At 43.2% G+C, this 24,180-nt stretch overlaps 1 protein-coding gene across 3 annotated transcripts in view; it reads right to left on the reverse strand.

Annotated features, from left to right (window-relative positions):
- Positions 1–19,530: 19,530 nt before the first annotated feature.
- Positions 19,531–24,180, reverse strand: part of syt14a (synaptotagmin XIVa) — a 111,048-nt gene continuing 106,398 nt past the window's right edge. For all 3 annotated transcript variants that reach the window (XM_046349911.1, XM_046349909.1, XM_046349910.1), the window contains exon 9: positions 19,531–20,510. In XM_046349911.1, coding sequence (XP_046205867.1) covers positions 20,197–20,510 — 314 coding nt within the window. In that variant the 3' untranslated portion in view covers positions 19,531–20,196. The remainder of the gene's footprint in view (positions 20,511–24,180) is intronic.

The following is a 24,180-nucleotide window of genomic DNA, read 5'->3' on the forward strand; positions in this document are numbered from 1 at the left end:
TAACCACAAGCCCGCACAAACACCAGCGGGCTAAACAAACTTAAATAACACCCATCCTAAAACCCCAACAAGGAACAGGTGAAAACAATTAGACAAAAACAAACGAAAAGGAAAAAGGGATCGGTGGCAGCTAGTAGACCGGCGACGACGACCGCCGAGCACCACCCGGACATGAAAGGGAGCCACCTTCAGTGGTATTTGTGACAGCACCCACCCCCAGACGCACGGCTCCTGCAGCGCGCCGACACCGGCCTCGGGGACGTCCCAGGGGGCGAGGCGCAGGGCGATCCTGATGGAGGTGATGGAATTCCCTTAGCATAGTGGGATCCAATATATCCCCCACTGGTACCCAGCACCTCTTCTCCGGCCCTTACCCCTCCCAGTCCACGAGGTACTGCAGGCCCCTCACCCGGCGCCTCGATTCCAGAAGGGGGAGGAGGGACCACCGGAACCTCACCTTCCTGCATGGGACCAGCTACCACCGGCCTGAGGAGAGACACATGAAACGAGGGGTTAATAAGACACTACGAAGGGAGTAACAATCGATAACACACCTCGTTTATTCTCCTCAGGAATTTAAATGGCCCTACACAATGGCCCCAGCTTCCGGCAGGGTAGGCGGAGGGAAAGGTTTCGGGTCTAGAGCCAGACCCTGTCACCCGGTGCAAACACGGGGGCCTCTCTGCGGTGATGGTCAGCACTCCTCTTCTGCCGTCCACTCGCCTGACGCAATGACTCCTGGACGGCTCTCCACGTCTCCTTAGAGCGCTGCACCCACTCCTCCACCGCAGGAGCCTTGGTCTGGCTCTGATGACATGGTGCCAGAATCGGCTGGTACCCCAACACACACTCAAACGGTGACATGTTGGTAGAGGAAGTGCTTAGTGAGTTCTGGGCCATTTCAGCCCAGGGGATGTATCTCGCCCACTCCCCTGGCCGGTCCTAGCAATACAACCGCAGAAACCTACCCACTTCCTGGTTCACTCTCTCAACCTGCCCATTACTCTCCGGGTGATAACCCGAGGTCAGGCTGACCGAGACCCCCAGACGCTCTATAAACGCCTTCCATACTCTGGACGTAAACTGGGGACCCCGACCAGTGCCGGAAGACATGGGTGAACAGTGCTTCCGCAGTCTGTAGGGCCGTAGGGAGACCGGGCAACAGGATAAGACGGCAGGACTTCGAGAACCGATCCACAACGACCAGGATCGTCGTGTTCCCCTGAGACAGGGGAAGATCCATAAGAAAATCCACCGATAGATGGGACCACGGCCGTTCTGGAACGGGGAGGGGTTGTAATTTCCCTCGTGGCCAGTGCCTAGGAGCCTTACTCTGGGCACAAATACCGAACAGGAGGAGACATAGAATCGCATGTCTCTCAACAAGGTAGGCCACCAGTACTTCCCTCTAAGACCTCGCACCATCCCCAAAATACCCGGGTGACCTGACGAGGGTAGACTATGAGGCCACCGAATCAATTGATCACAAACAGCGAGCGACACGTACCTGCGACCCTCCGGGCACTCTGGAGGCACAGATTCCTCCCTTAGTGCCCGCTCAATGTCCGCGTCCACCTCCCATACTACCAGCTTGGCAGCCGGAATGATTGTAGTAGAATCGATGGACCGGTAATGAGTGTCGTATAGGCGGGAGAGCGCGTCGGCCTTAGTATTGAGGGAACCTGGTTGATACGAGATATTAAAACGAAATCGGGTGCAATACATGGCCCACCTTGCCTGACGAGGATTCAGTCTCCTAGCTGATCGGATATACTCCAGGTTACGGTGGTCAGTCCAGAGGAAAGGGTGCTTAGGCCCCTCAAGCCAGTGTCTCCACACCTTCAGGGCCTTAACCATGGCCATCAACTCCCTATCCCCCACATCATAATTCTGCTCCGCACAGGGGCGGAGCTTCGGTGGCGTACACAAGCTCTGTGAGAGCACTGCTCCAACCCTAGCCTCGGATGCGTCCACCTCTACAATGAATGCCAAAGAAGGGTCCGGATGCACCAACACTGGCGCGTCGGTGAACAGCGCCTTCAAACGACAGAAAGCTCCGTCTTCCTCTGCCGACCACTGCAAACACACTGCCCCCCCCCCTTCAGCAGTGATGTAATAGGAGCAGCTACTTGACCAAAGTCCCGGATAAACCTCCAGTAGTAATTGGCAAACCCTAAGAACCGCTGCACCTCCTTTACCGTGGTCGGAGACGGCCAATTATGCACGGCCTTGAAGCGGTCACCTTCCATTACCACCCCCTAGGTGGAAATGCGATAACCCAGGAAGGAAACGGCTCATTTGGAAAACTCACATTTCTCCGCCTTCACGTACAGGTCATGCTCCAGCAGTTGCTCAAGAACCTTGCGCAGCAGAGACACATGCTCGGCGCGTGTAGCGGAGTAGATCAAGATGACATCAATATACACCACTACACCCTGTCTGTGCAGGTCTCTGAGAATCTCATCAACAAAGGATTGAAAGATGGCTGGAGCATTCTTTAACCCGTACGGCATGATGAGGTACTCTTAATGGCCAGATGTGGTACTAAACGCGGTTTTCCACTCATCTCCCTCCTGAATGCGTACCAGATGATACGTGCTCCTGAGGTCCAGTTTCGTGAAAAATCGCGCCCGTGAAAGGATGAGGTAACTAAAACCCACAGTGATGGAATTTAGACCTCGATAACCAATACACGGACGCAAACCACCCTCCTTTTTCTTCACGAAAAAGAAACTCGAGGAGACGGGTGACATGGAGGGCCGAATGTACCCATGTCCCAGGGCTTCCGTGACATATGTCTCCATAGCCAACGTCTCCTCCTGGGACAAAGGATACACGTGACTCCTGGGTAGTGCAGCGTTTACCTGGAGGTTTATCACGCAATCCCCCTGTCGATGGGGTGGTAATAGGGTCGCCTTCTTCTTACTGAAGGCGATAGCCAAATCGGCATACTCAGCAGGAATGCGCATGGTGGAAACCTGGTCTGGACTCTCCACTGTTGTCGCACCGATGGAAACTCCTAAACACCTGCCTGAACACTCATCAGACCACCCCTGGAGAGCTCCCTGTCTCCACGAAATCCTAGGATTGTGAATAGCCAGCCAGGGAATGACCAGCACCACCGGAAACACAGGTGAATCGATAAGGAACAGACTAATCCGCTCCTTATGATTCCCCCGTGTAATCATCTCCAGAGGAATCGTGGCCTCCCTGACCAGCCCTGACCCTAACGATCGCCCCCTAAGGAGTGCACGGGGAAGGGGGGGATCTACTTTAACTAATGGAATCCTCAACCTCTGGGCGAGTCCGCGATCTATAAAATTCCCCTCTGCGCCTGAATCGACTAGCGCCTTATGCTGGAGAGAAGGGAAAAACTTCAGGAAGCAAATTAACAAAAACATGTGACCAACAGGAAGCTCTGGGAGAGTGTGGTGCTGACTCACCTGGGGTGACCGAGGAGTGTTCTGCCTGCCCTCTCGACTCCCAGATGGACTCCTCCAGCACCGACCGGAAGTGTGCCCTCTCCGGCCACAATGGGTAAAGGGGAAGCCTCCTCCTCCGGTCTCCCTAGATGCAGCCCCTCCTAGCTCCATCGGGATGGGAGCAGGGGGGCCAGGAGGTGGAACTGACAGGACTCTTTCAGAACGTCCGCGAGCAGCCAGCAGATGGTCTAGCCGGATTGGCATGTCAATCAGCTCATCCAAGCTGAGCGTAGTGTCCCGACAAGCCAGCTCCCCGTGGACGTCCTCTCTTAGGCTACACCTGTAATGGTCTATCAGGGCCATGTCGTTCCACCCCGCTCCAGCGGCCAAGGTCCGGAATTCCAGCACAAAGTCCTGCGTGCTCCTCGTCCCCTGCCGGAGATGGAACAACCTCTCACCTGCCGCTTGGCCCTCCGGAGGATGATCGAACACGGCCCGGAAACGGCGGGTGAACTCCAGGTAGTGGCCCCTCGCTGAGTCGGGCCCGTTCCAGACTGCATTGAACCACCCCAGGGCTCTACCCGTCAGGCAGGAGATGAGGACACTCACGCTCTCCTCGTCCGAGGGAGCCGGCCGAACGGTGGCCAGGTAGAGCTCTAGTTGTAACAGGAATCCCTGGCACCCCGCCACCGCTCCATCGTACTCCCTCGGAGGCGTGATACGCAGAGCACTGGCACCGGATCCCGCTGGAGGAGATGGTAGAGTTGCTGGTGGGAGGGTAGGTGGGGTAGTAGGAAGACCACTCCTCTCCCAACGGTCCATCCTCTCCATCATTTGATCCATCGCTGATCCCATGCGATGGAGGATGGATGTATGATGAATGACTCTCTCCTCCATCGTGGGGAGAGGGGGGGGGTCGCTGCGCCTGCTGACTCCATATGGTGGGTGCGGGCATCTGCAATGCCGGGAGAGTGATGGGTTACAAAAATACCGGACAGCGAAAACCCAAAAGTCAACAAACACCACTAACGTAAAATAACTACAAGCCCGCACAAACACCAGCGGGCTAAACAAATTTAAATTACACCCATCCCAAAACCCCAACAAGGAACAATTAGACAAAAACAAACAAAAAGGAAAAAGGGATCGGTGGCAGCTAGTAGCCCGGCGACGACGACCGCCAAGCGGCACTCAAACAGGAAGGGGAGCCACATTTGGTGGCCGCCTGAACCTCAGCCTGGTATACTTTGTCCAGCTTACCCACCAAGAACCGGCACTGTTTATTTGGAACCACCGAGCTAGGAGTAGCCCCCTTGTTAGCCTTTGGAGCTAAGTAACTCGCCAGCTTTACATCCATCGGCGGCGTGCAAATGAGCCCAGTCTCCCCCATACCATCTACATTCATGAACTTGCCATAAACTGGCCTGGCTGAATGAGGGGTATCCTTTACCTTATTGGCTAAATCTTTAAACGGGGTAAGCAATGCTTCATTGCTGCAGGGACAGGAGGTAAATACCTTCCTCCAAACCTGGAGGAACTAGCCAATTCAACCCTTAGTTGAGCTGCTGCCTTACGACACATCATCAAAAGCACATTAACCACCAATAGTTCACGTTCCCCCGCCAAATCCAAAGCTTTAGGCTGTTCCGGATTGATGTCATCCGATTCACACTCTAAAAACCCTCCGGAGCCAACCACAGATAGTATATCATCACTGGAATCCGGACACTGCCTGAGAAAACAGAATGAGCTTCACTCGGCCGGGATGATACCCATATCTACTCCAACCACCGCTACTGCTTTCTCCTGACCTTAGATGACCCCATTCCCAAGGTCATTATCACCGGAAGACCCTTCGCCAGCAGCCCTAATCTTTCTCACAAAGTAAGCCCACCGTCAAATGGAAGTTGAACCCAGCCGGAGACAATGGTCAAACAAACTGGTGCGAGCCAAAGCCTCCTGAGCATGTTCACACCCCAGGCAAACAGGACAGCACTCGTGAGTATCTTTCATTTTCAGTGTAAAACCACGGTCGGAGGTTCAAACTTGGCTGGTTAGGCTTTTTTGAACTTACTTTTACCACTGGCCATCTTACACAAGCAAGGAAACACTGGCTACACAAGCAGTGCAAAAAGTAGTGGGTTTTAGCAAACACAAATCCTACCCTAGCAAGGAAGAGTTAGCTACACAAGCAGAGCAGAAAGTAGTTTGCTTTTATCAAACTCAAAAACCGATACCAAGACCCAAAACTCATAGCATCTAGGGGAACGAGTACTCTCTCCCCACTAATAGACACCTAAGTCAGTGCTGAATCTCATGGTCTTCATGTGCTTGAAAAGTTTCTAAATTGCATGACACGTTCTTCCTTCAGGCGAGTTGAAGAGCAAAGAATTGAGGAAATGATTACGAGCCCTGGTGTTATAGCCAGGAATGTGGAGTTTCCAAGGGCAGGCTCGGCATCCATTGGCCTGTTGGGTGGGATTTCAGTTTTCTTCAGGTTCAATATGATTGGTCATTGACTCTCCACAGTATGCTATTTAGAGTGACCGACTGAAAGGGAACCTTGTATTTATGTGGTGTTTTGACCTCAGACGCCAGACAATTAACAGCTTACTAAAGGTGGTGTTTAGTTTTTAAATACAAGCACACATAAAACTTAAAATCCATACATGCACATTAATAAAATCATTGAGGATAACACACAATACATCCAGGGACTTATTTCCATTGTGGTCCTCTTGACACAAGATGGCTAGACAAGATCAAACACAGTATGGCAGTGAAATAATAAAACAAAAGCATAGAAGAAGAACATCTATCTCATCATTCCAGTTACATCATAGGGGTTATTCATATGGGCACAGAAGATATATTTTTACTTTATTTTTAAAACTGTCCAGAGAGGACGTTGTTTTTATAGGCAGAGGCAACTCATTCCATTATGAGGCTCCAGTATACAAGAAAGTACCTTACCCAGCATTACTCCTGAACCTGTATAAGCACACATCAGCAACGCCTGATCTGGTGCTGTGATTGTGTGCATCCCTAACACGAGGAAAGTAATCACTTAGATATCTGGGACCATAAATACTCCTGTAAACCAAACCTAGTCTAATCTGAGACACCCTAGCCTCAACAACAGTTCCTGAAAGCAGCTCCTGCCTATGCGAGTACGTGGACTTCACCTTCAATACTACCCTGATCAGAATATTCTGGGCTATCTGGAGCTTCCCCTTCATAAGATTAGATATTGAAGGTTTTCTCGGAGGGTATTGTTTTATTTCTGAATGTTTTTTATTTTATTGTGTATTCATTTATATTTTTTTTCTCAGGTCACCATTGTAAGTGAGACACTGGTCTCAATTTGGCTGAATAAATAAAAGTAAATAATTTTATATACAGTGCATTCGGAAAGTATTCAGACCCCTTGGCTTTTTCCACATTTTGTTATGTTACAACACCGAAGGGATGGTGCCAAGTTTCCTACAGACGTGACGCTTAGCAAAAAGCCCAAAGAGTTCAATCTTGGTTTCAACAGACCAGAGAATCTTGTTTCTCATGGTCTGAGAGTCCTTTAGGTGCCTTTTGACAAATTCCAAGTGGGCTGTCATGTGCCTTTTACTGAGGAGTGGCTTCCATCTGGCCACTCTACCAAAAAGGCCTGATTGGTGGAGTGCTGCAGAGATAGTTGTCCTTCTGGAAGGTTCTCCCATCTCCACAGAGGAACTCTAGAGCTCTGTCAGAGTTGACCATAGGGACCTCAGACTGGGGCAAAGGTTCACCTTCCAACAGGACAACGACTCTAAGCACACAGCCAAGACAGCGCAGGAGTAGTTTCAAGGACAGTCTCTGAATGTCCTTGAGTGGCCCTGCCAGAGCCCGGACTGATCGAACATCTCTGAAGAGGCCTGAAAATAGCTGTGCAGCAATGCTCCGCTTCCAACCTGAAAGAGCTTGAGAGAATCTGCAGAGAAGAATGTGAGAAACTCCCCAAATACAAGTGTGCCAAGCTTGTAGCGTCATACCCAAGAAGACTCGAGGCTGTAATCACTGCCAAACGTTCTTCAACAAAGTATGTCCGATGTCAACAACTACAGACCAGTATCCCTTCTTTCTTTTCTCTCCAAAACTCTTGAACGTGCCGTCCTTGGTCAGCTCTCCCGCTATCTCTCTCAGAATGACCTTCTTGATCCAAATCAGTCAGGTTTCAAGACTAGTCATTCAACTGAGACTGCTCTTCTCTGTATCACGGAGGCGCTCCGCACCGCTAAAGCTAACTCTCTCTCCTCTGCTCTCATCCTTCTAGACCTATCGGCTGCCTTCGATACTGTGAACCATCAGATCCTCCTCTCCACCCTCTCCGAGTTGGGCATCTCCGGCGTGGCCCACGCTTGGATTGCGTCCTACCTGACAGGTCGCTCCTACCAGGTGGCGTGGCGAGAATCTGTCTCCTCACCATGCGCTCTCACCACTGGTGTCCCCCAGGGCTCTGTTCTAGGCCCTCTCCTATTCTCGCTATACACCAAGTCACTTGGCTCTGTCATAACCTCACATGGTCTCTCCTATCATTGCTATGCAGACGACACACAATTAATCTTCTCCTTTCCCCTTCTGAGACCAGGTGGCATCGCATCTCTGCATGTCTGGCAGACATATCAGTGTGGATGACGGATCACCATCTCAAGCTGAACTTCGGCAAGACGGAGCTGCTCTTCCTCCCGGGGAAGGACTGCCCGTTCCATGATCTCGCCATCACGGTTGACAACTCCATTGTGTCCTCCTCCCAGAGCGCTAAGAACCTTGGCGTGATCCTGGACAACACCCTGTCGTTCTCAACTAACATCAAGGCGGTGGCCCGTTCCTGTAGGTTCATGCTCTGCAGAGTACGACCCTGCCTCACACAGGAAGCGGCGCAGGTCCTAATCCAGGCACTTGTCATCTCCCGTCTGGATTACTGCAACTCGCTGTTGGCTGGGCTCCCTGCCTGTGCCATTAAACCCCTTCAACTCATCCAGAAAGCCCGTCTAGTGTTCAACCTTCCCAAGTTCTCTCACGTCACCCCGCTCCTCCGCTCTCTCCACTGGCTTCCAGAACAAGACCATACGGAGTGAGGGGAACGGCAAGTACCTCCAGGCTCTGATCAGGCCCTACACCCAAATAAGGGCACTGCGTTCATCCACCTCTGGCCTGCTCGCCTCCCTACCACTGAGGAAGTACAGTTCCCGCTCAGCCCAGTCAAAACTGTTCGCTGCTCTGGCTCCCCAATGGTGGAACAAACTCCCTCACGACGCCAGGACAGCGGAGTCAATCACCACCTTCCGGAGACACCTGAAACCCCACCTCTTTAAGGAATACCTAGGATAGGATAAAGTAATCCTTCTCACCCCCCCCCCTTAAAATATGTAGATGCACTATTGTAAAGTGGCTGTTCCACTGGATGTCATAAGGTGAATGCACCAATTTGTAAGTCGCTCTGGATAAGAGCGTCTGCTAAATGACTTAAATGTAAATGTAAATGTAAGTACTGAGTAAAGGGTCTGAATACTTATGCAAATGAAATATTTCAGTTTAACATTTTAATAAATTAGCCAAAATTTCTAGAAACTTGTTTTTGCCTTGTCATTATGGAGTATAATGATTCACTAAAATGTATTAAAAGATCAGAGGCAGTGAGGATAACCAGGGATGTTCTCTTGATAAGTGCGTGAATTTGACCATTTTCCTGTCCTGCTTAGTATTAAAAATATAACGATGACTTTTGGGTTTCAGAGAAAATGTGTGGTACATTAAAAAGTGCATTATCTTATTTAGGAATGTAGTGAAGTAAAAATAAATATTTTTCAAAAATATAAATATTAAAGTAAAGTACAGATACCCCCCAAAAAATGACTTGTTCTAAAATATTTTAACTAAAGTACTTTACACCACTGCAAACCCACACTCCCTGGGTGGCGACAACAGCCAGGCATTGTCAAAACTTGTAAAGAAAGTTGTTTATTTTGATGGACGGGGGAGAGATCCATTTATCGTTTGGAGAAACAATTTGTAAGATACGGTATACATATCGGTAACCATCTGGATGTCACCGTGACATGACATTCTGTTGTGAATGACCAGTGCCACTGGTGTTGAATCAAGGTGAATACCGAAGTCATTTGCTTCCTGCAGCTGTTTCACCTACCGCTGGTGGTAACTAGCGTGGCCAATTGTTTCCAGCCCACTATTTGGAGAAGGATAGCAGCTTACATGAAAAATAACTTGTAATATTGGTAGTAACAACCTCAACGTCACAGTGATAGTCTATTGCTCAATGGGGGGAGTATGCGTTGCAAGCCGAGGCACAATTTGTCCCACAGTATGGAGGGAAGTAGCTGTCTAGCAAGTATAGCCAATATCAGGGTGACAGATAAAGCACAGTTATTGCAGTGATTTTCACAAAACATTTTTTTTATTATTCCATTCAAAACAGAATTATTCTGAACCTGTTGATAATGCTGCCAAATATTTTACGTTGAACAGGAAATTACGGTCTTGTCACGACTTCCGCCGAAGTTGGTGCCTCTCCTTGTTCGGGCGGCGTTCGGCGGTCGACGTCACCGGTTTTCTAGCCGCCACCGATCTATGTTTCATTGTCCATTTGTTTTGTCTTTATTGTACACACCTGGTTTCTATTACATTATTAGTTATTCCCTATTTAACCCTCTGGTTCCCACATGGTTTTTGTGCATGTTTGTTCTGTGTTTAGCAGTCACAACTATATTTTGCACGCCCAATTTTTCAGTTTTTGATTTGTTAAAAAAGTTTGAAATATCCAATAAATGTCATTCCACTTCATGATTGTGTCCCACTTGTTGTTGATTCTCAAAAAAAATACAGTTTTATATCTTTATGTTTGAAGCCTGAAATGTGGCAAAAGGTCACAAAGTTCAAGGGGGCCGAATACTTTCGCAAGGCACTGTATATGATGCTACTTTTCATGATGTGGACAGTATGTGTTATACATTGGGCAGAATTACACATCCTTTTTTACCTCAGATATGTAATGTTAGCATAAAAGTTTATAGTCAACACAATGACACAAGATAAATAGCTTAATATGGATCAATATCTTTGTTTTGTTTTTACTTAAATAGCAGCCTACCATTGTCAACAGCGATATCCTATGGCAGGTGGTAATTCGTTGAAGTTAACAGAAAAAAAGTGTTTTTTTCTGTTTTCCTTGAGAAAAGCCTCCCGAAATCAACATCTGCCAATCCAACATATAGAGATAAGCATTCTACAAGTTCTATTCTAACCAACCATATATAGTTTATTCCAAGTTGCCTTGTGGCCTTTGAATTGTGGTAGTTTAAACAGTGCTACACCCCAAACGTTTGCCCCTGTTCTATTGATTTCAGCGGGATATCGATGGAAGTCATTAACAAATAAAGTGTTGCATTACACTTACTGCATTGGTGGCCTACTTTACTCAAAATACAACACTTCAAAATGTATCTCGCTGTCCTCTACAACTGGTCCTCTAACCAGTGATGTATTCCCAGATTCCGTGTGGTTTTTTAGCTCTGTGTTTTTTTTTTTAGCTTAGTTCGTTTTAACAGGACATGCAACCTCATCTCTCCCATCTTGCACAATTGTCAATTTTTGACATTTGGCTATTTATCAATATGTCTTATCAACAGGAAGCAGCGACAGCATCATTTTCAACTTACCTTTTAGAAATATAAATGGAACTTTCAACATTAATTTCCAATGGTATTGTACTTATTCAGGTAAAAATTGCTGAAATAGTCCAAAAACATGCTGCAATTGATTTATTTTGATGATATACCAGAAATCACCAAAATGGGTTTGCCCTGCCTACTAATGTCTTGGTTAATGTTCTAAGAATGGACGGAAAGTATATACAAAATTAAACACTAAGACAAAGTAGTTGTGTTTGATGCCATAGAAATCGTTTTTTAATCAGTAATAATCATAAAATACATTCTTACAAATCAAATCTGATCTCTAGTACACAGGTAAGTACAGAAGTACATTTACACACAGTGACACAAAGTCGTAGTAATTCCCAAGAGATAAATGTATAGAACCGATCGAATCGGTGGTATAGGCAGTTTTTAAAAAGCAAGAAAATGAATCAAAACCTGAATAAAACTATTATGTAAATCAACTAATTGACAAAATAATAATAATGCAAAGCATATAACATACTTGTAAACATGTTACGTTTCAAGCCATGGTAGTGTGAAAGATTTACAAAAAAGGGTGCCAAACCTAAATGTTTTCCATATCATACAGAGTCACTGTGCTGTGTCCTTTGTGCTATCAACTGCCAGCCTTGGCACTTTCTATGCACCATCAGTGCATAATGCCAGTGGTGGAAAAAATACTCCATTTTCATACTTGCGTAAAAGTAAAGATACCTTACTGGAAAAGTAGTCAAGTAAAAGTGAAAGTCACCCTGTAAAACACTACTTGAGTAAAAGTCTAAAAGTATTTGGTTTTAAATATACTTAAGTATCAAAAGTAAATATAGTTACTAAAATATACTGAAGTATCAAAAGTAAAAGTACGAATAATATAATTCCTTATATTAAGCAAACCAGACGGCACAATTGTCTTGTTTTTATTTATTTACGGATAGCCAGGGTCACACTCCAACACTCAAACATAATTTAAAAACAAAGCATTTGTGTTTAATGAGTCAGACAGATCAGAGGCAGTAGGGATGACCAGGGATGTTCTCTTGATAAGTGTGCGAATTTGACAATTTTCTATCCTGCTAAGAATTCAAAATGTATGGGTATGGGTACTTTTGGGTGTCAGGGAAAATGTATGGAGTAAAAAGTACATAATTGTCTTTTGGAATGTAGTGAAGTAAAAGTAATAGTTGTCAAAAACATATCAAGTAAAGTACAGATACCCCCAAAAACTACTTAAAGTAGTAGTTTAAAGTATTTTTACTTTAGTATTTTACACCACTGCATAATGCATTATTAATAGTTTATAGTGAATTACAGTATATCACTCCATGCTGCATTATGAGCCCAAATTCCAAAGTGAATTATAAGACTATAAGCATTCATAACACCTTTTATAAAAACATATAGGCCATCAATATATTCAGAAATAATTACATTCTGCATTCTAAAAACGTTATATACGCTTTTATCACAGTTTATGGCTCCCTATGGCAGCATGTATACTATAAATACCTATAAATGCATTCGCATTGCGTTACACACAGGCGGGTTGTTGAATGCAAGACCCCGCAGGCTAATTCAGATTTATCTGTTGTAATGCTGGTGAAAATCTGTGAATTCTGTCATAACATGATATAAGCAGATGTCTTCTTAGTTGCTGTTTCTTTGGTAACAAAACATTTAGGTCAATGGTGTTATCATTCGGAATGTCTATCAGCGTCTGACAAAATTTGCTGACACTAGAACTTGTCTAACAATTACAAAATGTATAGGAAAGGTTTGAAATGTGTATCATCGATGTTTCTCATGCAAGGGTACATTGTAATAACAAAATGTGCCATGGGATTTCAGTGCTTGTATTTGTGGAGTCTAAAATTTGAGTAGATTTATTTTTACAACATTACTGAAATTTCATCAAATCTTACATACTGTATATCAGGACACTGTTTACACACAGTAAATAGGAAAATACCAGTAGTAACTGTGTACATATAATGTGTTAAAAATGGCAATAGGATTGGGGTGTTACCTCATAAAGAATATTGAGAGACTGCCACTGGATGATTGAAACATTTGGTGGAGGACTGACACTTTCACTCTCGTATTGTTCTGGGAAAAAAAGAGAGTGAGTGAGTGAGTGTGAGTGAGAGTGAGAGAGAGAGAGAGAGAGAGAGAGACTTCTTGTGGAAGTTGACTCTACATATTTTCCTTTGCTTCTCTAAGTAATGCTGACAACAGCACTTAGAGACAACATCTCCCCCATTCATTTAGTTTTTATTTGTATTATTCAATTCCCTACAGCATCTTATTTTGACAACAACAAACAAACAGGAAAAGTGTGTTGCTTTGCTCTATTGTTCAAATGATTTATCCATATATAAAGAAATAAATCAACTAAAGTGTTTGGACAACGTATGTGACTAAAAACAACTTCTCACAGAGCTATTTCCCACTATCAATACAAAAATAGATCAACATTTTCTTTAATTTATTGTATTCAGGATGTAACAATCAAGAAGTGAGAAGTATCTTTGCTGTAGTCAAATAGAACAGTTAAGTAGTGGAACATATACAGGAATTGTGATACTCCACAGAAAAAGCAACAACCACGTACCAGCCATACTAGTTGTGCACTTTGAAATGTAATGCAAAATGATTTAATTCTGTCCGGAGTGACCGGTAGTTTCTTTTGTCTCCTTTATTAAGTTGGACTTTTCCTTTATATTATATGCTTCTTGCAAATTTTGGCACTGTAACGTTGCGTGAGAGTTGTGAATGTGCTCCATTTGTCCTTTACCCCTACAAGAAAGCTCACTGGACTCCATTGGCCTTTGAATGGATCCTACACCAACAGGAGGATCAATAACGGGTAGAACAAGAGCTATGGCCCAATTATCTCTCCTCCCAATGTGTGCACTTGTTCACTTCCCTATCAATGATTTGAAACAAAATGACTCGTATAAGAAATATGGCGGAAACTCCCACTAGCCCATGTCTCCACCAATCCAATGCTTTTATATTTGTCGGAAGTAGTAAACAACTGCACGCTTTAGGAGAAAGGAGAAACCTAGAGTGTACGGCAAGTGAATGGGATTCTTGTTGTGGCACCACAGCACACAGCACCAGGGGTCAGGGAAAAGAGAAATAATAAAGAACAGATGAGTGACAATGCTATATTAGACAGACAACGGTGTGCAATGTTGAATTCAACTGAAACGGTACTGAACAACCAGTTGAAATGCGTTGAGATTATGGTGGCCCAGAGGGTGATTACTGCACAAGGTTTGCGATGTCAAATGGTCACATCCATATTTTTTAAAATTGTAATTTTACCCCCTTTTTCATGATATCCAACTGGTAGTTATGATCTTGTCTCATTGCTGCAACTCCTCAACGAGCTCGGGAGAGGTGAAGGTCGAGTCATGCATACTCCGAAACATGACCCGCCAAGCGCTGCTTCTTAAAAAACTTATGTCTTAACCAGTAAGCCAGCCTCACCTATGTGTTGGAGGAAACATTGCTCAGCTGACAACCGAAGTCAGCTTGCAGGTGAAAGGCCCGCAACAAGGAGTTGCAAGAGTGCAATAAGCTAAAGAAATCCCCCTGGCCTTAGCCTCCCCTAACCCAGATGACACTGAGCCAATTGTGCGGGCACTATGGGGCTCCCGGTCACGGCCGGCTGTGATACAGCCTGGGATCAACCCACAGGGTGTAGTGGCGCCTCAATGGCGACGCAGCGTCCTAGACAGCTGTGCCTGGCACAGGTCACACCCATATTGATCAGGCCACACCTCACCACACCCACCAAACGGGTGCAAACGTACCTCAAAAGCTGTTGAAGAACAGTGCACACCATTCAAGGAAAACATGTCGTTCAGTACAATCCGTCACACAACGTAGCAAACGTAGAAGCAAACTGAACGCAGGTACAAATAACCAAGTGACACATCATTAGATAAGGCTGCTAAAGATCCCTATCCATCATCGTTAAACGAAGGCTCAGAATTCCCTTGGTTTTGTGGAAAACTTGCTTAGTTGAAGGGCATGTGTGGCACTTGCACCTGCTTGATTGACCACCAACAATTATTCACATCTCCAATTTGCTATTGTTATTAAAGTAGAAGCTCAAATATCTCCTACTAATATTGTGCACTCAAAGCGTCACTTTTTGGTAATATGACAACACACATCAGGAGTGCTATTCCCCAAGCACTTCCAATTAGGAAATGTGTGGAGAGTACATGTGCAATTGAATCTGGATCAAAACATGCCACCTTTCTAACTCCAACTCCCCACGTACATTAGGCCAGTAACGTCATTGTGAGAAATAAGTAATGATTAAAAGGTTAGACCAACCAGTCAGATTGGTATGTGAGAGTGCAGTCACTTAGCTTAGAGCAGGGTTCTCCAACCCTGTTCCTGGAGAGCTACGGTTCTGCAGGTTTCCGCTCCAACCCTGATTCTAATAACTAACTGGTTGATAATCTGAATCAGGTTAGTTACAACTGTGGTTGGATTGAAAACCTACAGGAGGGTAGTTCTCCAGGAACAGGGTTGGAGAGCCCTGGCTTAGACCATTCACTCATCAAGACAGTTTCCTCTTTTTCCATTGTTAATCCCGGTACAGGTACAACAGCTGAGACGAGACGGTTTTATGCTGTTTTAAAACAATGTTTTCTTGATCTGAGCAGTCTAGTTTTAGAACATCTCAAGTCGGCTTCTGGAGTTTCCAAGACTCAACATGTCAAACCTTGGCTAAAGACTTGAGATGAGATGGGTCTTTTTAGCCAATCAGAGAACAGTGTGCTGAAGTTATGTGTTTAGCCAAGCAGCTGTTTTGCTGCAATCAGTTAGCCTAGTCTCAAAGTGGGCCCTGTTTCTGGTGCATGTATTTCATGATACTCGTTTGTTACAGCACCTTGCTACAACAAATGGCAATTTTGTTTCAAACTTTTATTACGTCATTGTAAAGAGGGAACGTTACTGTGGAAACGGTCTTAACCGCATCTCTTGTATTTTTTACCTGAATGCCCCATCTTTAGTCTGCTGTTCTACAACACAACACATAAAATGGGCTAGTTTTTCTAATCTTGCCTCTCATTATGTCGGCTGTTGTATCTGTACCGGGCTTTAGTCTGCTATCCTATTAATAAGCATGTTTATATAGGCATATTTGGATCAGATATTTCACTCTGGGAAAGGGACTAGGCAAGCGCTAGTCAACAATCATCAGACAGCATGCAGTTTTTCTAAAGAAGTTCCACACTTGCTGAAAATTAGCCAGCTGTATGTTGGTCTTGACTCAAAGTGAACCTGTGTATAGTTGGTCCCATGTTTCATGAGCTCAAATCAAAGATCCCAGAAACTTTCCATACACACAAAAAGCTTATTTCTCTCAAATTGTGTGCACACATTTGTTTATATCCCTGTTAGTAAGCATTTATCCTTTGCCAAGATAATCCTGACAGGTGTGGCATATCAAGAAGCTGAATTAACAGCACGATCATTTCATAGGGAAATAAAAGGCTACTTTAAAATGTGCAGTTTTGTCACACAACACAATGCCATACGTGTCTCAATTTTGGGGGAGTGTGCAATTGGCATGCTGAGTGCAGGAATGTCCACCAGAGCAGTTGCCAGAGAATTTAATGTCAATTTGTCTACCATATGCCACCTGAAACGTTGTTTTAGAGAATTTGGTAGTATGTCAAACCGGCTTCACAACCGCAGACCATGTGTATGGTGCCTTGTCTGCTAGCAGCTTGCTGATATCAATGTTGTGAACAGAGTGTTCCACGGTGGCGATGGGGTTATGGTTTGACCAGGCATAAGCTACGGACAATGAACACAATTGAATTTTATCGATGGAAATTTGAATGTACAGAGATACCGTGCCGAGATCCAGAGGCCCTTTGTTGTGCCACCATCACACCATCATGTTTCAGCATGATAATGTAACACCCCATGTCACAAGGATCTGTACACAATTCCTGGGAACTGAAAATGTCCCAGTTCTTCCATGGCCTGCATACTGACCAGACATGACACACTGCATACTCACCCGACATTGAGCATGTTTGGGATGCTCTAAATCGACATGTACAACATCATGTTCCAGTTCCCGACAATATCCTGCATTGTGCTTACTTACTTTATCGTGTTCTTCTTATTTGTTATTTTTTGTATTACATTGTTATTGATTACTGCATTGTTGGTGTTATAGCTTGCAAAAAAGCATTTCACTGTAGTTCTGCATGACATTAAAACTTGAATGTAGACAAACTAGTTCTCTGTATCTGGGCCATTCTTGAATTCTGGTGGCATTTGGGCATGGCATTGTGAAAGAATACTTAATTTTTTATGCATTCTGGTACATCTTTGCATTCTAAATAAACTAATATGGCAGCTTAATTACTTTAAATAATATTGACTAATTATGAATACATTGGAACAATTTACTAATTTACTAATTTAGCTTACAATGTAATTTACCTTCATTTAAATTGAGTAACACCAATGGCATTTTGTATTTAGACATACTAGAAGGTTGTGATTAGCAGAGATTGCTCAAAGTCCTTGTCTATCTTTGCATTGATCGATTTTCAAGGAATAACACCAATGGCATAAACTTAGGGACACACTGTATTTGTTATTCATAAAAATAAAGGTATTTTAATAGCCTCATTTTTATTTATCTATACAATATGTTAAATAATTTTGTTTACTTTCTAGAGTAATAATTGATCGTTATCTCTAAATCCCCAAAACATGTCACAACTCTACCAGGTCACTGTTTGGAGAAGCCAATTTGCTTGCCCTATGTACTATAAACAATGCATAAACATAAAGTTCTGCAATATAAAGGACTTGCATTATATTTTATGATTGATAGAGTTCAAAAACATGTATGATGTGCAACTATTTGCAATTTTAAAGGGTTTTATTGGTAGCAAATGCGAGAGCGCAAATGCCACCACAATTCAAGATCTGTTCTTGATGTCAGAATGCAAGCTCACAACTCAAAACACACTGCAAGTTTTCAGACCACTAGACTTTTTCCACATTTTGTTACGTTACAGCTTTACTCTAAAATGGATTAAATTGATGTTTTGACTGTCTACAAACAATACCCCATAATGACAAAGAAAAAATAGGTCTTAGAAATGTTTGCAAATGTATAAAAAATACAAAACTGAAATATCAAACTACATAAGTATTTAGACTCAGTACTTTGTTGATGCACCGTTGGCAGCGAAAGTAGCTTAGAGTCTTCTTGGGTATGACACTAAAAGATTGGCACACCTGTATTTGGGGAGTTTCTACAATTATTCTGTGCAGATCCTCTCAAGCACTGTCATGGTGGATGGGGAGTGACGCTGCACAGTTCTTTTCAGATCTCTCCAGAGATGTTTGATCTGGTTCAAGTCCAGACTCTGGCTGGGCCACTCAAGGACATTCAGAGACTTGAAGCCACTCCTGCTTTTTCTTGGCTGTGTGCTTAGGGTTGTTGTCCTGTTGGAAGGTGAAAATTCACCCCAGTCTGAGGTCCTGAGTGCTAAGGGGTAGGTTTTCATCAAGGATCTCTCTGTACTCTCCGTTCATCTTCCCCTCGATCCTGACTCGTCTCCCACTCACTGCCGCTGAAAAACATCCCCACAGCATGAAGCTGTCACCACACTTCGCCTTATGGATGGTGCCAGGTTTCCTCCAGACGTGCAGCTTGACATTCAAGGCAAAGAGTTCAGTTTTGGTTTCATCAGACCAAAGAATCTTGTTTCTCATGATCTGAGTCTTAAGGTGTCTTATGGCAAACTCCAAGGGGGATGTCTTGTGCCTTTTTACTGAGGAGTGGCTTCAGTCTGGCCACTCTACCATAAAGGCCTGATTGGTGGAGTACTGCAGAGATGGTTGTCCTTCTTGAAGGTTCTTCCATCTCCACAGAGGATCTTTGGAGCTCTGTCAGAGTGACCATCGGGTTCTTGGTCACCTCCCTGACCAATTGTTCAGTTAGGCCGGGCGGCCAGCTCTAGGAAGAGTCTTGGTGATTTCAAGTTCTTCCATTTAAGAACGGATGCCACTGTGTTCTTGGGGACCTTTCAATGCTGCAGACATTTTTTAGAAGGCTTCCCAAGATCTGTGCCTCGACAAAATCCTGTCTCGGAACTCTATGGACAATTCCTTGGACCTTATGGCTTTGCTTTTGCTCTGACTTGCACTGTCAACTGTGAGACCTATATAGGCAGGTGTGTGCCTTTCCAAATCATGTCCAACCAATAAAATTTACCACAGGTGGACTCCAATCAAGTTGTAGTTATTTCTGGGTTTTATTTTTAATACATTTGCAAATATTTCTAAAAACCTGTTTTTGCTTTGTCATTATGGAATATTGTATATAGATTGATGAGGAACATTTGTTATTAAATCAATTTTAGAATAAGGTTGTAAAATAACAAAATGTGAAAAAAGTCAAGGGGTCTGAATACTTTCCGAATGCACTGTAAGTACTTAACAATGCGAAAGAGCACTGCTATTGTCAAAACAGAATGTATTCATATTCCTCTCATTGTACAATTATGTGACAGAATTGATGTTTCATCCAGGTTTAGCATTAAACAGTGCAGATATGCAATACATACTGTATCTATCTTTGCTTCCCAAATACATGTGAAAACAATAGATGGAGCAGTAAGCACTCTTGAAGTAATATGATCTCTTTCAATTACTGCACAGATTTTGCACTGTAAATATTTCACCCAATGTGTCAAATTGTAAATGTGTTGCAACCATGACAAGATGATAGGACCCTGCAGGGAATTTCGTCTCAGCTTTGACGAGTGTTCATCCTAATCAAAGACGATAAAAAAAAATCTGGCATATTACGTAACACTGTCAAGTCATTTGCCATCGCCTAGACCACATAACACCACCCACCATGCCCAACCCATCAACCCAGTCCACATAAAGAATGTTTCACCTGAGCAGAGACACCTATGGGATTAGTCGTGCCCCTGTTCCCCATCCCTCTCTTCCTTCTTCACAACCACCTTTGCTTCCTCCTGTATTCTGTCGGTCTATGATTCCAACAGACTGTGCCACCGGCAGACCTGCTGTCCTTTGGACTCTTTCATCTGGGTCCAGTGAGTGAGTTCCTCCTCTCCAGAGCTGTTGAGGCCTAGCGAGATCCAACCGATCATCTCCTTGCGCTTCATGCTGCGCTTGTTGTACACGGAGAGGATGAGCGTCACGTCTGACAGCTGGAAGAGGGCAACCTGGAAGACAAACGTCTCCTTGTATGTAGGGTTGGGCTGGCCATGACAGATCGACGTCTTACACTTGGACATCTCCTGGCCCATTGAGTTCAATAAGGTCAGCTTGACATATGTATCTAAGAGGAAGAAATGGGGAGAATGATTAAGGACTAGAAACAAAACAATTCTATATCTCAAATGCTGAGATACAGCTTATAGTCCAAAAATAACAATTGAGTTCGATTTCTTGAGGGGTGATGAATATGAAGAAAAAAATGGGGGGGGGGGTACATAATACAATAAATGGATAAGCTACAGCACGGCAACATGCAAAACTGAACATAACCCCATGGGAAGGAAATTACGGAAGCATACAAAATGTATTAAATCATATCACTAGTTATTCCTAGATCATTCCTTATTCAATTACCTCCCAGAAAAACAATGTAGGGATTCAACTCCAACTATTAGAAAGTGAATAGTCATCACTTACTTTATTTCGTATTTTATCTACAGGCAGAAAACCCTGAGACAACAACTGATGACATCCAAGGCTGCAAACCAAATTGGAAGAAACAGCGGCAAGCATAGCAATCACAAAGGCATTGATCATGTTTCGCCTTTGACCATATCATAACCATTTTCCATAATGTTCCATATTTCTACTGCTGTGAATGAGTGGGAAAGGCATGAATTGACAGGGCTTTTATAACGATCAGTGCCATCTGCTTTTGAAGGCCTATACTGTAGCTCTTTGCCTTGAATTCAGGGGATATCTTGCGCTCTTTGACACTACCAAGATAGACTTATTTTTTTAGCTTGCTGTAGAATGGCTTAAACTGTAAAACTGTTGGTGTCTTAAGAGGCCAGTCGTGGTGGAGAAGTTCTTGTACCATTGTCAATGAATGAGAGGGGTTGTGACAGCTGATTAATGTGCCATTTCCATCCTCAACTTCCTGTGCACTCACATCTTTGCATACAAATTCAAAACATAATTCATGGCCTGACTGACTTCACAGCTTTTAGATTCGTCAGTATAGCCAGATGTTACTATTTCTGTAAAGTCAATCACATCTGAATTTAATCAATATTCAGAAGACAAAAACTCCCTAGAACACCTGCTGACCGCACAAATAAATTCCCATGTGAATAGCGATATACTGTAGCATGAAATTAATGTAATAAGAGCAATTACAATTACTTTTGGTTGACTGATGCTTTATTGTCAATAGATTTTCAGAAGCTTTAACTTCACTGGGAAAGCATTTACGCAAATCTCCAGAATTAAAATGACTGTTGTAACAGATTGTAAAATATAACGTTACAATACTATAATAAAACAAAATTGTATGGAGAGACAGACAATTGTTATGAAGTACAGTGGGTTCCCAAATTGACACCTTTGATAAAGATAAGCAATAATGACTGTATATAATAAATAGTTCAAATACTGAGCTATATTGTATGCTTCAAAAAATGGGGAAATTTCAACGAACAAAAATATAAATGCAACATGTAATGTTTTGTCCCATGTTTCAATAACTGAAATAAAAGATCCCAGAAATGTTCCATATGCACAAAAAGCTTATTTTTTGCAAATTTTAAGCACAAATTTGTTTACATCCCTGTTAGTGAGCATTTCTCCATTGCCAAGATAATCCATCCACCTGACAGGTGTGGCATATCAAGAACCTGATTAAACAGCATGATCATTAGAGGTGCATCTTAATTAAAAGGACAATGAAAGGCCACTCTAAAATGTGCAGTTTTGTCACACAACACAATGTCACAGTTTTGAGAGAGTGTGCAACTGGCGTGCTGACTGCAGGAATGTCCACCAGAGCTGTTGCCAGTGAATTTTTTGTTAATTTCTCAACCATAAACCGCCTCAAACATAATTTTAGATATTTTGGCAGTATGCCCAACCCGCCTCACAACTACAGATCACATGTATAGTGTCATGTTGGCGAGCAATTTGCTGATGTCAACATTATGAACAGAGTGTTCCATGGTGGTGGTGTTGGAGTTATGGTATGGGCAGGCATAAGTTATGGACAACGAACACAATTGCATTTTATCGATGGCAATTTGAATGCACAGATACCGCGCCATTCATCCACTGCCATCATCTTATGTTTCAGCATGATAATGCACCGCCACATGCCGCAAGGATCTGTACACCATTCCTGGAAACTGAAATGTCCTAGTTCTTCCATGGCCTGCATATTCACCAGACATGTCATCCATTGAGCATGTTTGGGATACTCTGGTTCGACATGTATGACAGCGTGTTTCGGTTCCCGTCAATATTCAGCAACTTCACACAGCCATTGAAGATGAGTGGGACAACATTTCACAGGCCACAATCAATAGCCTGATCAACTCTATGCAAATTTCATGCTGCATGAGGCAGATGTTGGTAACACCAGATACTGACTGGTGTTCTGATCCACACCCATAGCTTTTTTTTAAGGTATCTTTGACCAACAGCTGCATATCTGTATTCCCAGTCATGTAATATCCATAGATAAGGGCCTAATACATGTTTGAATTGACTGATTTCCTGATATGAACTGTAACTCAGGAAAATATTTGAAATTGTAGCATGTTGCGTTCATGTTTTTGTTCAGTATATATTATTTTATACTAATACAATTACTCAGAGAAACAGATTTTGTTTAACAAGTAATACTTCTTTTCTCAAAAAAGGTTGGGGGATAAATTATTGACACCTAAAACTTATTATAAATAAGTAGTCAAAGGTTTAGTATTTGGTCCCATTATCCTAGACTACATCAAGCTTGTGACTATAAACTTTGCTGGATGCATTGCAGTTTGTTGTGGTTGTGTTTCAGATTATTTTGTGCCGAATAGAAATTAATGGTAAATACAATAACAATAATAATAATCGTACAAAAAAAGTATGAAAACGTATGCGGTCATTATTGTAAGTCACTCTGGTTAAGATCGTCTGCTAAATTACACATTTTTTAAATAATATATTGTGTCATCTTCGAATCACTTTTATTGTAAATAAATGAGACATTTCTACATTAATGTGGCTGCTACCCTGTTAACAAATAACCCTGAATGAATCGTGAATAATGATGAGTGAGACATTTACAGAGGGTCAAAGATCATACCCCCAAGACATCCTAACCTCCTCTGTTATTGGTAATGGTGAGTGGTTAGCATGTCTTGGGGGTATGATCTTCGACCCATACTCATCATTATTCACAGTTAATTCAGTATTATCTGTAAGCATGGTAGAATCTACATTAATGTAGAAGTGTCTTATCTTACAATAAAATCTTATTTCAACAAAATATTTTACTCTGAGTAATTATATTAGTATAAAATAATATAATTTCCCAATTTTTTGAGCATACAATATAGATCTGTACTTGAATTATTTATTTTATACACTGATTATTGTTCATCTTTACCAAGGGTGTCAATAACTCTGGACCCCACTGTAGAATATGTGCCAAAAGACTGCATTGTTTGTCACCAAAGTCACCAAAAAGTTGGTCTGAATTACTCTTAATATGGAGAAGCAAGCTATCATGATTCCCACAAGCCCACATACAATGAAAAAAAGCAGGGAGCAAGGCTTAGGGCTGGACGGGGAAATACATACATGAGAATAACCAGGAATGGGGAGAAAGTGAAACACACACACACACACACACACACACACACACACACACACACACACACACACACACACACACACACACACACACACACACACACACACACACACACACACACACACAGTTCAAAGCTTTGAATTAGCAATGTTCG

The sequence above is a fragment of the Oncorhynchus gorbuscha genome, linkage group LG05 (genome assembly GCF_021184085.1).
Source record: "Oncorhynchus gorbuscha isolate QuinsamMale2020 ecotype Even-year linkage group LG05, OgorEven_v1.0, whole genome shotgun sequence".
In the NCBI taxonomy this organism is placed as follows: Eukaryota; Metazoa; Chordata; class Actinopteri; order Salmoniformes; family Salmonidae; genus Oncorhynchus; species Oncorhynchus gorbuscha.